This window comes from Rhipicephalus sanguineus, chromosome 5, assembly GCF_013339695.2.
Source record: "Rhipicephalus sanguineus isolate Rsan-2018 chromosome 5, BIME_Rsan_1.4, whole genome shotgun sequence".
In the NCBI taxonomy this organism is placed as follows: domain Eukaryota; kingdom Metazoa; phylum Arthropoda; class Arachnida; order Ixodida; family Ixodidae; genus Rhipicephalus; species Rhipicephalus sanguineus.
Window position 1 is genome coordinate 176786667 of NC_051180.1, and position 17697 is coordinate 176804363.

A 17697-nucleotide genomic window follows, 5' to 3' on the forward strand; every position below is an offset into this window, starting at 1 on the left:
AGTCGATGACAAAGCTAGGTCCAAAGGTCCATAATGTGTACGTTGAAGTCGCCGACTAGTATAAAGGGTTTGTGCTTGTAGGTGTTTTATATTGTTTCATCGCAATTATGATTGATATCAGTCTATTGTTAAACCTGATGTTTCGATTTTACACTGTGCTGTGCCGTGAGCATGGACAACTAACAACGGACGAGCCTCGACGCTAAGGTGCTTCGCCCCTAAAAATCATCATCATGAAATTACTTTACCGTGTGCCATCATTATTACGCCATCACATAGCCTAGTCACTTGGTCAAAGGTGGGCCAATCCCGGAGGCACTGCAAAATTATGTGAGGTACAAAAAAAAGCTTCCAGTGCCGCCGATCTTGGAAGCAGTGCAAAACCACATTGAGTGCGGAAAGTCTTCTGGTGGTGGGTGAGATCTATACAATCGCTTGAGAAGAAAAAGAAGGACATGGCTTTTGCCTTCGAGTCATCCTAAGCAAATGCATAAGGTAGCGTGCGACTTTTTTCAAGCACTACATAACCACAATTTCTCTGAATATTCATTTTGTTTGCCCCTTTTTTTTAGTTAAGCAAGCATGACCTGAATATTGACGGTCATTGTATGTTTCAGAAGGCCAGCTAATAGCACAGGGGCATCAAACTCATCTCAGCCAACGGGCCGCAGTCGCGCAATTTAGTCCCGCAAGGGCCCAGACATGGAAGAAAGTAGGAGCGTGTGGGGAATTCGTACTCATTGTCAGCAAACTTTCCCATTTGAAAGAAAACCTCTCATATACGGGTCATTTCTGAAGAAGATTTCATGCCAGGATTATAACAACTTGTCGATACCAATCTCCGAAATGACTAAAATCTGGACGCCGGTTTTGAAATATACTTTTCTGTTTCACGGTTATGTTTCAACACATGGTGACCGCATGGGGTGCCTCGCGAGAACAATGCTTTTGACCAGTCATGCATGTGTAGCTCACGAACATACTTAGAAAAAAAAATATGGGACGAAGACAGCCATGTGTGGGCCGCGCGTTTGTGACCCCTGTAACAGCAGAACAGTTTTTCTTGGGCTGGTTTATTCATACTCATGGCAATAACGTTAACACAAGAAAAGTGACGTAACAAACGGGGCACTCACACATAAATTTACGGTAACTTATTACTGACTTCATGTGCAGTATTATAATTTTTCATTAGAATAATTATTTGTATCCTTTAATAACATGCACATCTTGCTGTCTTCATTTCTAAAGTGAACCTGCCATCAGTCTGTTCTTCCTATCACATTTGCTGTGTTTGTCATATTAATGTCTGCAATCAATTAATGCCTGCTTAATGCAGCATTTTGCCTGGTCATCCTCTCAATCCTGTTGCAGAATAAACTCTATTAATAATAGTAGTAATACAGTCAACTGCCGATTTTTCGGACGCCCGACTTTCCGGACATGCTCGAAAATTCGGACGCTTTCGCGGCACCGTCACCAGCCCCATAGACTTCAACGTATTAGAACGTCCAAAATTTCGGACGCTGAAGCTATTCCGCGTCCGATTTTTCGGACTTTCTGCCCAAATTGCAGGTCCGAAAGGCATTATTTGAAGCCCCCACCTCTGTCGCGTCTATCATCTCGTAGGTTCGAACCAGCGCTTCCGCGAGTCGAACCAGCGCTTTCGCGAGCAGAGTCCGAAAGTCAGCTTTGCCGCAATGCAGAAGCGTTATTGGGTGAAGCAGACTAGAAATTCAAAGGGGCCGCTCTCGCGGCGCCGTGCGACGATGTTGCGCATAAGCAGCGGAAATGCACGGAGGCATGATGGCGGCAGCTGGTAAACGCGCAAGTACGGCTTAATCGCTGACAACCCTTACGATAAGCATCTTCAGTTAACTGCTCGGTAGTGCACGTGGCCTAGCGTAGTTGCATGCGTACTGCACGCATTTAATAGGCGAGAACCTAAATGCACCGCGCCGCCATTCCTGCTGCCTCTTTGTGCGAGACCGCTAAGTGCGTCGCATAGACGCGTTGCCTTCGCGGACAAAACCAGCTCGCCATTATCGCGCCCGTGCGCGGTCAGGAACTAAGTGCGCATCACGAACCCTTTCACGATAAATGCGTGCGTACGATACAGCAACAGTAAAGTGACGGCGTCAGCTTAGTTGGCGCTGGCTGCACACAACTAGAAACGACCGGCTTGACACGGCAGCAAATGCTGCGTATCGGCGGCGATTCGGCGATGTGTGTGCGCATGGTTTACATGCTCATACGCATCGGGAAAAGCCGGGCGAGTCGTCCGCTCATCCGCCACAGTCTTTGTGTACCGCGTCATCGTTTAGAAACGCTTCATGCGAGATAGCCGTAATCTATTCCGCGCTTTGCTGTTATCAGCGGCGCTCATCACGAGATGCAAAAGTGGCGGTTGGCACGTACGTAGTTAAGCGGGGTTCGCGGCAGGTACCGAATGTATTTGCGAGAGCCGGGGAGCGCACCAAAGTGCCTAATAATTGTACTGGGAGGCATTAAAGCTATTTCGGACGTGGCTGTGGCGATTGGACCACTTGAGCAGAATAAAAAAGCACGAATTTGTTTTTTCGGACTGCCCGATTTTTCGGACGATTTCGCGGTCCCTAGGGAGTCCGAAAAATCGGCAGTTGACTGTAATAATAATAGTAACACTTTGGTTATTAAAGCGCAATAATATAATACCTTCCTTCGTATTTGCAAATGCATCAGGCCACATCCTCCTTTCCCGGCAGTCGTAGCTCGGTGTCTGTGGCACTGAGCAGCTGAGTATGAGCTCACAGGTTCAATCCTAGTCTCAAAGGCCACATTGCTATTCAGAATGGAAGGCAAAGACAAGTTAAACAACTCCAGGTAGTCAAAATTAATCTGGAGCCCTCCATTATGGCATGCCTCATTACCTGTCGTCCAGTTTTGTGACATTAAACCTCCCAGCATAGCTTCACTGGAGTCAAGCTTGTATATATTGAACTCGCAAAAAAAAGGAAATTATTTTGATATTCGTGCTGTATATGTTAATATCAAAAGTCACAGTCTCACCGCAAGGGAGAAGCAATGAATGCAATAGCAACAAATTGGAATGTCATAGGAAGAAAGCACCGCTCGTAGCCATGACGGCGAGTGTGGAACACTCTTCTTTTGGACTGCTGGCGTCACGTAGCAGTCAGTAGCGCTGACTAACACTCCCAGGTTTAAATGCACAGACGTACCCGATAAAGTAGTAGTAGTAAAAACATTTATTGCCTATATAATGTTTCTGGGCAAGTAGGTGGGGTCCTCAGTCCAGGGCTCCACTGGCCTTTGTGGCTCGCTGGGCTTGGTCGAGCAGAGCCAGCTGGCTTTCTTGATCCAATGAAGTGTATTGGGAGGATGACCGCCGCCGTAGCTCAATTGGTAGAGCATCGGACGCACTATTCAAAGGTTGCAGGTTCAGTCCCTGCCAGCGGCAAGTTGTCTTTTCGTCCACTTTAATTTCTTCACATTTATATCATAATTACTACAAATGACGACCCCGATACTTTCCTCGGCTTGATTGTCTGCTCATTAATATACAGATAAGCTCACTTCACCAGTATCGAAATGGCACCCTTGCCCTGAAGAAAGCCTAGTTAAGCAAGAAAGGTGCAAAAATGAAATACGGGTCATGACACCACCTCAAGGTTCCCGCACCAGCTTGCTGAGACATGATGGATAGTGGCAGTTGCTGGACACAGCACGACAAGACAACCAGACAAGAAGAACAGACAGGCCCAAGCTCTTGGTCCCGTCTGCTCTTGTCTCATTTTTTTCGCACTGTGTCTACTAATGAAACAACAGGCTCAACAGGCTCAATCCCAGACCCCCTGAAAAGACATTGGTGGTACCAACTCCTGTCTATAGTCAAGAGTTTATCAGTAAAGAAAAAGGCACATATTTTTGAAGAGCCAAAGACTAGAATACAAACCTTTTGTTTATCAAAGTGGCCAAAATGCATGAGGTATGGTAGCTTCAAATTCATATCCTTCACTAGCAATCAACACTAGTAATGAACTGTTAGAGTAATTAATAAAATGGGTGCTCAGGGAAGGGTGGTGCAATTGATGATGCGGTAAATAAATTATGAAATTTACATGCAAGGTCACTGGAGTCTGGGACTACCGTAAAGTCCCGAGCAAGCGCTCCTCTTCCTTTTCCGCAAAATTTGAAACACGCAATTTTCACTGTTTCATTCACTGTTTTTATTCGCCCGACGAGGGTGAATAAAAACAGTGAATGCATGCATATACAATGAAGCATACCATTATAAGCACGGGTGTGCATTCTTTATTTTTAAAGTGGCTCTTTCACCGCCATCTTGAATTTTTTTATCCGCGACCGAGCAAGGGCCCCCCTCCAAATCTTGTGGGATTATCCTTCACGGTAGGGGGCGGGGGGGCACTTGCTCGGGATTTTACGGTATAGAGACCTTTCTCCTGCAGTGTACGTAAAATAGGTTGATGAATTAATTAACGAGCATATTCTGCCAAATGACCAAAATCAACGGTTCTGAGAGATTACTTAACCTTGATTTCAAAATGACTTAATCCAGTGTCCCCTAGCTATTTGCCAGGAAAACATTACACCCTCACATCTTTGCTGACTGGTGCCTCTTGTACCTGCAGGCCTGTACAATAGGTGTGTGAAGCTGCACCAGATCGACGAGCTGTTCACGGACAACTGTGCGCCATTTGTAACGTCACTGTCGATGCCATCGGACGAGTTCCCTAGTCCGTGGAAGGCTTCGCTGGCCTTCTTCGCCATTGGCCTCGTGTTGATGGCGATGACGGTGCTGTCCGCCGTGCTCGGCTGCTGCGTTCAGAGCGTGCTGAAGAAGAGCATCTTCACCGTTTCCGGCACTGTGCAGGCCGTTGCTGGTAAGCCCATCATTCCTTCATCAACCAAACTGATACTTTCTCCGTTCGTCCACTGCCTGGCTTGACGGTTCCAAGGTATGTTCGTGGCTGAAACTGTCTGCGCATCTCTTGAAATAAGCCACAACCTTCTCGGTTTCACAGTAGCCAAAGGCTAAAGTCAAGATTAACTCGGAGGAGCTTAAGTAAAGTAATCATCTCTGAACGTAAAGCAGAATGCTCAAACTAGATTAATTAGCCTAAGAAGAATTATTGCCATCGTCTTCTAATAAAAAGTGATGTCGATTTAGTCTAGGCCACTGTGTCGTCACTGACAATGAAAGTAGCCTGGAAAGTGAATCTTGAATACTGTGAGTGGACAGGGAGATCCAGAATGTAGCTTCTACAGCCCAGTCTGCAACGTCATGTTGCATCTTCATCTCTGTGTTATGCTCAATAAAAATAGTTTTTATTACAAGAAATATGAGGAGATGGCCATTTATTCCATTTACAAGAAGGTGCTGCCTCTATCATCTAACCATTATAATTTTTAATGTGTTTTTCACATTCTTAAGCGCCCATTCTGTGATGAGAACCAACTCGTAGAGTGGTTATATTTCTGAACAGTATTCGGGTCTGACGAGGATTATGTAGTCTTCTTCTATGGTTAATGCACACTTTGATGCCATGTAACTGTAAACATTACATAGATGATTACTTGCTCTTTTCCTACAGCCGCCACTTATGCAGTAATCTGCTATGCTTCATAAATCAAACGTACTACCTTAACTTTTTTTAAATGCAAAAATGGTACGATTAATTGCTGAGTAATAGTCCTGTTTTTTTTAAATGACCTTCTAATGATTCAAAACTCTTTCGTAATCTCACTCAAAGTGAAATCACAAAAGAATTTCCCCATCAGCTACCATGCTCGTAATTGCTGCATGTCCATGCAACACCTTGCTTCCGTATATGCATAGGAGGTCAATGTGTTTTTTGGTAAAACAAATCGAACGATGTTACCAAGTGCTTTCTTAAACAGTGCAGTCCAAAAAATGTGACCTTGTTGCGATATTTGGAAAGCTGCAGTATAAGCGACATCTTTCTTTTAATTTCAAGAATAAGAAACATGCATGTGTCACTGTACGCACATATATGTTCAACAGTGGCTTAAATCATGGCGGGGGTTCGGGAGGTTTGAAGCCCCTTGTGTCCAGGCTGGGGGGGACACCCCTTGAGGTTTAGCTTTCTAGCATCTTGTTCGAATTGCCTGACAGTTAAATGTAGCGCACTCTCCATAAGACCAACTCTGAAATCTAAAGCCCTTCCAAAGAGCAGCAACGAAGTACAAGAGAATTTTCTGCTTTCCATTTCACAAGGCACTGTAGAGCACGAGCTTTGCTGCAAATGTTTGTTATGCCTGGCTTTAAAATTCAAAGCAAATAAAGAATCCCCAAGCATCTACCATTATTTAGTTGTGTCAACGGTTTGGTGGAAGACACTGATGATGAAGTATGAATTCGACTGCTGGACTATGATTATGTTAATTTTAAAAATTGGCCGGGAAACATACGCATGCTTTACAAGCAAGTTATTGTGGCAGGCTATTTCTAACAAGTATACACAATGGGAACAGAGCTGGAGTTAAAGAAAGGCTGTAGCTGTGTGTGTTATAATAAAAAAGTGCTAGCATTTTCACTTGATGGTATAATCTGAGTGACATATTAACTAGAAATATGCTAGAGCTCACCTACAAGCTACACTTGGAAACTAACTTCACCAATGTACCTTTCTGCTATTGACACTCAGTGCTGTCAAGTTAGCATGAACCACTTTTCCAAGTAATCGTCGAATCGCCTCAGCATCAGAGTTTATTGCCTCACAAATTTATTGCCACAAAAATTTCTCGAATCCATCAAGAGCGAGCAGGGTTACAGAGATTTGCCTCATGCTTTTTCTGTTCTCTCGTCATGATGCGTGCACTGGAAGCTAAGTAGGGAGGGATGCCATGGGGGAAAGAAGTTATGTCAGTGCTTGTCATGACCTTGAGCATGTGTGTTTAAATGCGATCGCTCTCTCCCGTTGTTATTTTTGTGTGCGAGTGTGGCCCACTGCGTAATGTTAGCAGACTATGGAGCACTGTGCCAGCACGTCATGGCTCCCTGTGGCAAGAAGCGCATCCGATCCAAATGCTGCGCTTGATTCGTGTCGGCTGTGGGCCAATAGCATGCTACCTGCTGTTTGACGTCAAATAGCGGGCACCGGCAGCTCCGAAGCGAGTGAGGACAGGCCTCTGTATGAAAAAAGGGCAGCCGAGAAAACGGAAACTTCGCGCTCCACTTGTAAGCTCTCTTTGCTGCGCACGACTGCAAGATTTGGCTGAGATGTTCATAGCAGTGTCTGCTGTCCACAGGATGCGTTTTCTCACCAAACCCAAGGGGTGGTTCATGACCCCAGTAAGCTCCCTAACCCAGTGCGGAGGCCCATGCTTGCTTTTTATTTATTTTTTTCAAAGCGTAATTTTAAATATACAAGAATTTTGTGATTTTTCTGTATTTACGACACTGATGTTCAGTGGTGTACATTTTTATCACATTAAAGGGGCTTCGCAACACTTTTTCAACATGGTCAGAAAATGCCACCGATCGGTGTCGAGGCTCTGAGAACACGCAAGCCAAACATTATAGTGCAGCACATGGCCTGGAAGTTACAATTAATTCTCAAAGTCAGCTAGAAATCATTCCCTCTTCTCTCCACAAATGATGCCATATACCCAAATAACTGCGCCACATACCCAAATTCACGACCATTCGCTGATTTGAGCATCGAGAGCTGCATAGTTACCGTGACCGCCACGAGAGGCAACCACATGCCCGCGCACACTAGGGAGCCTGCATGACCGGCTGGTCGTGTAGGCTCCCTAACACGCACGCTTGCGATCACACTGAAAGTGAGCCGCACGTTCGAAGAGAAAAAAAAGTGCTCGAAGGTCACGGCACACACGTGACATAACTTCTTTCCCCCGTGTCATTTCCCCCTGCTTCGCTTCCAGCACGCTCGTCGGTACGAGAGAAGGCAATTGCAGCGTATGACAAATCTCTAACTCCGCTCGTACTTGAGAGATTCTAAAAAATTTTGCGGTGGTCGATTCATGAGGCAATAAACTTCTTCAGTGAAGCCATTTGATGGTTACGTGGAAAAGTGTTGCAGGGCCCCTTTAAAGGAAATTGTTGCTAAATCCAGGCAAACAAATATATGTCAAGTGTCTTATGGAACAATATAAACGAGAATGCGAGATTTTGTTAAACGTGAGCAAAAATGAAGAATTAGTATTAACAGCAGAATGTTCTTTGAAGGAGTCCTGGTGAAACACATACTACGAAAACCACGCAGTGCTATGAACAGCTGAGCCAAATATTGCAGTCATGGTTGGCCAGGAGAGTTAGAAGTAGAGATTTAAGTCTCCACTTGCTCAGGCATCCTCTCTTCACACACAGGCCCATCGCATGCACATGCGAGGTTTCCACGTCGAGCGACAAAGTGCAGGACGAAATCTTACATGCATTGCATGCGAGTATTCACCTCTCTTCAGAGATGCCAATGGCTGCTAGATTTCATCATAGAGGAGATTGCTGCTATTGGCTGATAGCTGGCGTCAAGCAAGATCAGATGGATCAGATGTGCTTTTTGCCACGGCATGCCGCCGCACTCCATAGTGTGCTAAAATTACACAGCAGCAACACTAGCACGCACCGGAGTCACACTAGAAGTGAATCAACGCGTTTCATGATGCATGCTCGAGTTCATGACATGCACTGACATAGCTTCTTCTCGCTTGCTATCCACCCCTGTGTAGCTTCCAGCTCGCTCGTCAGGACGAAAGAAGAGAGAAAGCCCTTAAAGCGTGCGGCAAATCCCTGTAACTGTTGTCGTAATTGATGAATTCAAAATATTCTTGCGACAATCAGTTTATATGATAAGGTCACATAATTATTATTTTAAAAAGTGGTTCGGGCCCCTTTAAAGGTTGCTTTAATAAGAATGCAGGTCACTTTATATACATATTTATGTGCATGTATATGTCACTATGTATGTATGGATGCTTGCATGCATGCATCCATGTATAGCAGGGGTCTCAAACACGTGGCCTGTGGACGTTTTGCTAGCGGCCCGCGGCTTCACAAAGAATAAAACATTTGTGGCTTCACTAAATGGTACTAGGATTATATACTCGACTATTGCTATTAATGACGCTTCATTCCAGTAAGCTACAGAGACGGGACTGGTCTCAAGCAATTTTTTTTTTCGTGAGACAGTCACCATGTGTTGCAGTCATCATGTGTTGCAGCCATGCAGTCACCATGTGTTGAAACATAACCGTGGAACAAAATCTCTATATTTGTGAATTGGCGTCCAGAGTTGGGTCATCCTGGAGATCAGTATCGATATGGTTTTCGAATCCCAAATGCCCTTCAGAAATGATCCGTAGACGAGATATGAGAAATGCGTTCTTTCAAATGGCAGTGTTAGGCGACATTTTGCTCACCCCCGTCATCCTCGCTTCAACCTCCTTCACTGTCCCAGCCCTTGTGAGACTAAATTTCGTGACTGTGGCCCACTAGGTGAGGTCAGTTTGAGACCCCCGATGTGTATAGTGTGTGTGTGTGCACGTGCGTGCGTGCATATGCACATATATTGCATGTGGGTGTTCACCTGGCTGTTTCAGGTTTGATGTTCCTGCTTGGGCTGCTGCTGTACCCAGCTGGCTGGGGCACTCGGAGAGTGCACACGGTGTGTGGGCCCCACTCGGAGCCCTTCATGCTGGGAGGATGCTCTCTAGGTGAGCTTATTCACAGTGAAGAATAGTTTCTCGCATGTAACATTCCTTGTGACAGGCCAGATCGACCATTGAATCACTACATTTCTGCATTTCGACAGCACTTCATAACTCAAGTGTATTTTTGCTTGCCTCAAAACGTGTCTCATTGCACCCACGCCTACTTTGTTCATTTTTTCTCACCTAGAATCATGTCATCAGCTGCCGTAATGTTGAGCCTCTGCTCGCCTTAACCACAGCCTGGAGGCAACAGCCCGTACAAATAAATGGTCACACATACAGGAATGCATCCCTTTCCCCACTTTTAATGCCGCTATGGAATGGACTTTCTGAAAATCACGAGCGAACTGCAAAAAAAAATTTAACCAAGAGCTAACAACCTACTGCACATAGGGAGTGTGTTGGGGGGCTAGTTGGTAAGACATTATTATGTGAACTTAAACAGCACTTGGGACGTGACACCAGAGTAGAAGTAGACAGGACAAATGCAGACTGACAACTGATTTATTGAAATCACACAAGCTCGGCTCCTGGAACAGTGTGCATGTGCAATAAAAGTCATGACCAGGCCAATAACAGTCAACAACAGTCATGACATAGCCTCATACACCCACCACTTCATAAAGTGATGAAATACGCTTGCCCCTGTTCCACTCCAGCAGATCATAGTAGGCAACACAACATAACACAATTTTTTTGTCTACTTTGGGTTGCAAGTAGTACTGTTTACTCTATTTCAATGTAGACATTACTGTTATTTATTAGTTGTTATACATTCTGTAGCTCTCACAATATTAAATGTACTGTTGAGGTAGTTCTCTAAGGCAGACATTGACCCAATTTTTTGCGTTGCAATAGAGTATATACTGTACATTCTACCATGTAAATATGCCAGTGATGCTCACTGTCGAATTGTTCCATAGGGGGATTAGGCTTAGTCAAAGTGCAGTACAGCAGTTTTTTCCCGTCACCCCGCCGGCTCTCTTAGAGATGAAATAAAGTTTGATTTGATTACTATGTTCGTGTGTGCTAATATAGTCTATTACATTGCGTTTGCTAATATATTCTCTTACCCTCGTGTGTGCTGACGTTTCGCGTGCTCTCTCTTCCAGGCTGGGCCTTCTACCTGGCCATTGGATCCACGCTTGTCACGTTTGTCTGTTCGGTACTGTCAGTCCAAGCCGAGGTTTCCACGTCGAGCGACAAAGTGCAGGACGAAATCCTCGAAGGGAAAAACCTCATCTGCTTGGTGTAGCCATCACATCTCGTGCCGCACTTGCGGCCTTGGCTGTAAAGCAGACTGCCCCGTCCCATTTGTGGCCCACCATCATTCGCGCTCTGTCTGGAAGTGAATGTCTCTGTTATCTTTTGGCGAATGGATGTGAAGCTTGCATGCTAGGTAGTCACTCGTAAGCCTGAAAAAAAAAGCTGCCATCTTTTCCTCTGTTCTCAGGAAGACAGATCTGGCAATGCCGTATTTTTTTTTTCACATATAAGTTATCTGTGAAATTTTACTGCTGGTGTAAATTTTACGTGCACAGGTTGGTTATCTGAGATAACCCTCCTATGCACGTAAAATTTACACCAGCAGTTACGACTCCCTCAGTGATTCTCCTTCATTTTTATGAGCTGGCGCAGCTGCGCTGAAGCCTCAGCCGTCATAGCAGTAGCGGAGAAGCGACAGCACATAAACAGATCTGCATTGTTCGTTGTTATTTTCCTTTTGTTGCACGTTATTTTTGGCTCGTCATGTTTGGCTTGCGTCAACTCTACCCACAAACCACCTGCTTCAGTGCAGGGAGCACTGTTATGCAGTGCCTTGCCTTGAGGCACGACCCGAAAACAGTGCGGAAATTGACGCCACTGAATCTGCACTAAACGTCGAGGTATATGCATAACCACTTAACTAAAAGTAAACTTTATAGGCATAAAAATGCTGCATTCGCTGCCTGCACCTAATTTCACGTAAATGCTGCCCCACAGAATCTCGTCGTTTACACTCGTACATACGAGGGCGGTCCGATAAGTACTTAGCCTCACCGCGACAGCGCGACGCTGCCGCATAAGACATATACTGACGTTGAGTACTCTCTCTTAGAGGGACACGTGCAAAGGTCCAGTCGAATCGGGCTCGCGGTTTTCTTTTGGCCGCTTGAGGAAGCAGGTGATGTTCGTGTGTCCGTTAAAAATGGAAAAAGAGCAATATTGGTCGGTGACTCAATTCTAGTTTCTGGAAGGTAAATCGCGCAGCGAAATCAAAGAGCGACTGAATGCCGTCTACGGTGAGTCTTCTCCTTCGATGGCAACCGTCAAAAATTGGTTCAACGAGTTTAAACGTGGTCGCACATCGGCTTTTGATGTGCCTCGCCCAGGGGCTCCGCAAAGGGCTACCACGGCCGATAACGTGACAAAAATCCACGACCTCCTATTGGTAGACCGCCGAGTGAAGGTGCGCGAGATAGCTGAGACAGTAGGCATCTGAAAAGACCGCGTGGGTCATATCCTGCATGAAATTTTGGGCACGAGAAAGCTGTCGGTGCGATGGGTGCCGCGTTTGCTCACTCCGGACAACAAGCGCGTCCGTGAGACCACTTCGGAGCAGTGTTTGAAGCTGTTCAAGCGTAATACGAAGGAGTTCCTGCGTCGTTTTGTGACCGTCGACGAAACATGGATCCACTGGTACACACCAGAGACCAATAAACAGTCGAAACAGTGGACTGCACCCGGAGAACCTGCTCCAAAGAAGGCAAAGACTGTCGCATCGGCCGGAAAGGTGATGGCCACCATTTTCTGGGATTCTCAAGGTGTGATCGTCGACTACCTTGAGAAGGGCAAAACGGTGACAGGACCCTACTACGCCGAATTACTGGGCCGATTCGACGCCGAATTGCAAAAAAAAAACGGCCACATTTGGTGAAGAAAAAGGTGCTCTTCCACCATGACAACACGCCAGCTCACACCTGCGCCGTCGCCAAGGCCAAGTTGGTCGAACTGGGCTACGAAGTAGTGCCCCATCCACCCTATTCTCCAGATTTGGCCCCGAGTGATTTCTTCTTGTTTCCCAACTTGAAAAAGTCACTCGACGGACAAAAATTTGAGTTGAATGAAAAAGTTATCGCCGCCACAGAAGCCTACTTTGCAGCTCAGGCGAAAACGTATTTTTCTGATGGGATCAAGAAGTTGGAGGATCGCTGGGTCAAGTGAATAGAGTTGAAAGGGGACTATGTTGAGAATTAAATTGACACCATTCCAAAATTTTCGTTTTTCTTTTGAAGGCTAAGTACTTATCGGACCGCCCTCGTACATCAGTTCAGTCATTTATTTCAGTTACCCTCAATGAAATTAATTTTTTTGCTCCTGTGGGATAGAGACACAACATTTGTTTTTTTGAACTGCACACTATTATAAGTGTGGCAGTTGATTTTGTCGTTATTGCTAGTTGTACCTGTCGCAAGAGTTTTTTCGTACCTGTTATGAACGTAGCAATCAAACTAGACGTCACTGCAATGTCGGTATCGGTACACGAGTTAAATTGTCCAAAGAAAAAAGAAAGAGAGACACAGTAGAATTTGGGACCCTCGCACATTATGTGCAGTAGCACAGTGAACTTTGCATTTCATCATGAGCAGCTACATTACAGTGCATTCTTTCATATTATTAACGTTAATGTTTAAAGAGTGTCTGCAGTGTGAGGATGTTTACCAGTGTTCATCGTACGTAGTTTAGCATCATCTGACTTGCTGCGAAGCAGTGCGTTTTCTCACGACTCATTTGAATGAAGTAATGTTTTATGTTAGTGCAACTTTTCTTGTTTTCCCAGCTTATCGTGCGAGTGAACTGAGTGGTGCAGCAGCGTTTGTAATTCACGAAAATGCTTCAGAGCGTTAACTTGTGTGAAAGCGTGAGCCCTTGTTAAAGCACTTCCTCATTCTCCCCGACACTTCGGATAAATTGTTCATAGTGAAAAAAAAATTGTTGACTAGTGTTTTGAAATGTGGTCACATTGCTTTCGTGTGGATGCAGGAAGCACATATCATGTAAGCATGTGCTGATGGCGACATAGTAGCGATCATTGATTTTTTTTTAGTCCTGAATGAGTGGTGCGCTTGCTTTTTTTTTTAGTTTATGTTCCCGGTCACTCGGGTCACCCTTTCACGTTGACATTTAAGAGGTCTAGCTGGAAGCGAGCCGTTTAGTAATACGTGGTCACGAAGTGACGCGAGCACTTCAAGTGGCTGCGGCAGCATTGTATAAAGTCTTCCAAATCTAAGCTGTAAGGCAGACAGCTGTAGCGTTGTGCCGAAGAACAAATCCTTACTCATTTTGTGTCTTGTTCCACTTGCACCTGTTGAATGAGTGTTAGTTTTCAGTACACATTGTTGAAAAAAACAACGTAATGGGTGTTGCTAACCGGCACAAAATTTTTAAGGTTGGCTTGTGAAAGAGCCACGTGTGTAGCAGTTCAGGAAAGTCTCGTATTTTAGATGAAGTCTTCTTCTTTTTATGGTTACAAATGAGAGCAGAAGCAAAGGCATAGGTAGCAGCTTGAAAACACTTGCATACTGACATAAGCAAGAAGCTTTCATGTACCTTATTAGATTCAGTAACAGGTTTTGTTGACGTATTTTATGGTGAAGTTCACCTGCGCATATAAAATGAAGAAAAAAAAGTTTTTTTTTCTTCACTTTATATGCGCAGGTGAACTTCACTATAATATAAGCCCTGAAGCTATTGTGCAATCTTTTAATGGCTTCGCGGCATGTTGTGGCTGCTTTGCAGTCATTAAGGTAAACAAATTAATACTAATTATCACTACGATAAAACTTTGAGCTCTTGTCTATAGAGCTAGAATATGCAGAAGCATCACCAGTGCATCAGTAAGTTAAATACATAAACATTATGTCCACCTTCCAGAGCGATTGCGCATTTTTCTTTCAAGCCAGGATTGTCTGCCAAGTACGTCACTAAAACTCGTGACATGTTATTTGCATCACCAAACTTACCATCACCGTACAGACCGGTGCATGGACAAAAGACTCAGTAGGTTTCTCCTTTCTGGTCACTGTTTGCAGTGCAGCAGACACTGGTACTAATCGCCTAGTCCAGTTTCACATATCTTCAGTTCTAATCCGTGTAGTTCGTTTAAACCTTTAGGCTAAGGTTGGCAAAACAGCACACAACTTTCTCAACATCAATAATGTATAAAATGGTGCCAACAAAGGAACTTTAATTGGACAGTCAGTGTTGCAGGCCACTTGTACTGCGACTGCATCGTGAATGATTAGCTGAGAAAAGCTGTTGAATCATTTGTTAAACAAGGGAAAACGCATCAGAACAGTATCGTAGGTGCATGCAAACGAGAGGAAGAGTACTTTGAACACCTTCGCGTGATCCCATCTTCTCTCACGCACTTTTAGGTCATGCTAAAGTTTCAGCTTAAGCGTGCTAGTGCATGTTAACGAAACATGACCAAAGGGCATTTCAGGCACCTTTTAACCAGGCGAAAGACGAGTGCCTGTTGTTCTATCCGTTTACCTGACCTTAGAAATATTAAGAATAAGTTCTTTATACATTGTCGCTTTGTGGTTGCAGAGGTGAAAAAAAAAGAAGATGCTTGAATGCGACATGAAATGACATGCTACGCAGAGAAGCTACAGGTTCCCGTGCACCTTTGCAAGTTGGATGTGTTGTTCATCGCCTGTTTCATGAATGCCGCAAGATTTTTTTGTGCTTGCTTGTCTGATGACAGAACTGTTGTATTTTGAATATAAAAGATGTACAAAAGAAAACTGTCTGTTGAAATCACTGCATCTGTCTCTCTGTCTTTTAATTTTTTTTTTATGGAAACAATTTCTTTACACATTGTTGCCCTTGATCCCGGCTAGCTTTTAAAACAAGCACAGACAGAATGTGGATAAGGAAAGCAAGAAATAACATTTTAGTGCCGAGATTAGTCTCACCATGACAATGTTATCGACACAGGAAATGGGCTTGAATTGTTTCATGTGGTATTTTGTTAAAAAGCCAAGAACACTTAGCACGTGCATGCTGCTCAAACAGCATGACAGCTCGTCACATATGTCTAACCAAAGGTAGGCTTAATATTGGAAACAGCAGATGCAAACACCTTCCTCTGCTGTGGATTAGTCGGGAAGTCTGTGCACACAAGTGTAGACAACTTCAAGGAAGCAACTTTAATGAGCAGGTCACAATCCTAGCTGCTGCAGCCACTGACAAGCACTACGGCAAAAGCCTACTTGCATTTGCCTATTTGTCACTCGATCTAGTACAACAACCTGTTAGCCCCTCTTATCCACAGGGACCGTGAAATCGTCCAAAAAAAAGCAATTCTTTTCTTTTTTTTTTGCTTATGCAATTGAATTGCCACAGCCACATCCGAAAGAGCTCTCAAGGCCTGCCACTTATCAGGCATTTGGTGTTCACACGGGCTCTCGTGAATATAGTCGGTACCTGCCGGGAACCCCCCTTAACTATGTGCCAAATGCCAGTTGCAAATTTGCATCTCGTAACGAGTGTTAAAGATGCCAGCAAAGCGCAGAAAAAATTGTGGCTCTCTCGGAGGAGCGCTTCGAAACGATGAGGTTGAACACAAAGGCTGTGACGGCGGAGCGGATGGCTCGTCCAGCTTTTCCCAATGTGCATGAACATGTGCCACTGCACGACTGTGGCTTCACTGAAACACAGCACTCGCTGCCGCGTGAAGCTGATTGTTCTTAGTTCCGTCACTTACTAAGCTCACACAGTGACTGTCGGGGTGCTTGCTGTATCGTACACAAGCATTTGCTGCGAGCGTTTGTCACTCCGTACAAGGGCGCACCAATGGCGAGCTGCTTTCATTCCTGAAAGCAAGACATCGGTGCAGCACACTTAACGGTCTCGCACAAAGAGGCAGCAATTAACAGTGGCATGGAATGTTTGAGATGTCAATTATTAACCCCTTGTTTCCCACATACAGTGTGCGCAGTGCCCACAACTGAAAATGATATTTCCAGACAGTTTTCGTTCAAAGTAACACCTGGAAAAAAGCTTACAACGATACATATACATTTTATAAGAATTTTATTACTGCCATGTTTGTTGGAGTCAGGAATAAGGAGTTGAAAATAGGGGACCATGCATTGAACTCCCAAGGGCTTTCAAGAAGCGCGAAAAATTTGAAAGCAGTTAATTTTTTTCTGTATCAACGCATAGGTAAGATGTGTTCTTCTCCACAGTTGATCTTGAGATCCTTCTTCACCCAGTGCCATATTTTTTTTTCTTCATCTGGGTCTACGTAAGTTCAACTTCTTCATCCTCACTGTCTGTAAAGCTTTCACCATCCGTGCGTGGCAGTCTCTCCGGCGAAATATATTCTCCTTTGCAATCTGAGCCTACCAAGTCTTCATCTTTGCTTCCGCTTGGATATCAATTTTGAAAGAGAATTTCCTGTATTTGTGCATCTGTCAACTGTTGCCTCCATAAAGAAAAACCTTTTTAAGGCTTTGAGGTCTCTGAAACTTCTTTTGCAGTAAATTAATGAAAAAGAAACAGAACTGTGATGCACTGCAAACTTCTGTACACTTTCTCTGGCCTATCCGGAAGCTGGACTTAGTCTTGAGTGCCACAGACGTGTATGCAAGCCTAAAATGCTCATACAGTTGACAATAACCAATGATACAAAAATACTACAAACTAGGCTCGTTCTGTAGGCTTCGCGAAAAAGAATATAGGCATTTATAACTAGATATTGCAAGTAATAAGCAAAGAGGAGCATGAACAAGCCAATAGCTTGCCGTATTTGCCGGCCACACGTGGTGTCCATGTTTGCAATGGAAGGGAGGAGGAGGAGGAATAAACTTTATTGCTGATAAATGGGAGTGGGAATGGGGGGCACTCAAGTGCGGTACCTGTAGCGCCATCTATCAAGCGTAAGTGAAAGCTTGGACTTCCACGTTTGTGGCAGCAAGGAATCAGGGGTCCCTT

At 44.6% G+C, this 17697-nt stretch overlaps 1 protein-coding gene and 1 long non-coding RNA gene across 2 annotated transcripts in view; both read left to right on the plus strand.

Annotated features, from left to right (window-relative positions):
- Positions 1–11616, plus strand: part of LOC119394463 (LHFPL tetraspan subfamily member 2a protein-like) — a 116687-nt gene extending 105071 nt beyond the window's left edge. Inside the window, exons 3-5 of the mRNA XM_037661764.2 lie at positions 4650–4901; positions 9604–9717; positions 10827–11616. Coding sequence (XP_037517692.1) covers positions 4650–4901; positions 9604–9717; positions 10827–10969 — 509 coding nt within the window. The 3' untranslated portion in view covers positions 10970–11616. The remainder of the gene's footprint in view (positions 1–4649; positions 4902–9603; positions 9718–10826) is intronic.
- Positions 11617–13248: 1632 nt separating this feature from the next.
- On the plus strand, positions 13249–15501 carry LOC119394466 (uncharacterized). The gene is made up of 2 exons (XR_005184144.2): positions 13249–14329; positions 14413–15501. It is a non-coding gene; the product is annotated as an uncharacterized LOC119394466 (long non-coding RNA).
- Positions 15502–17697: the final 2196 nt, after the last annotated feature.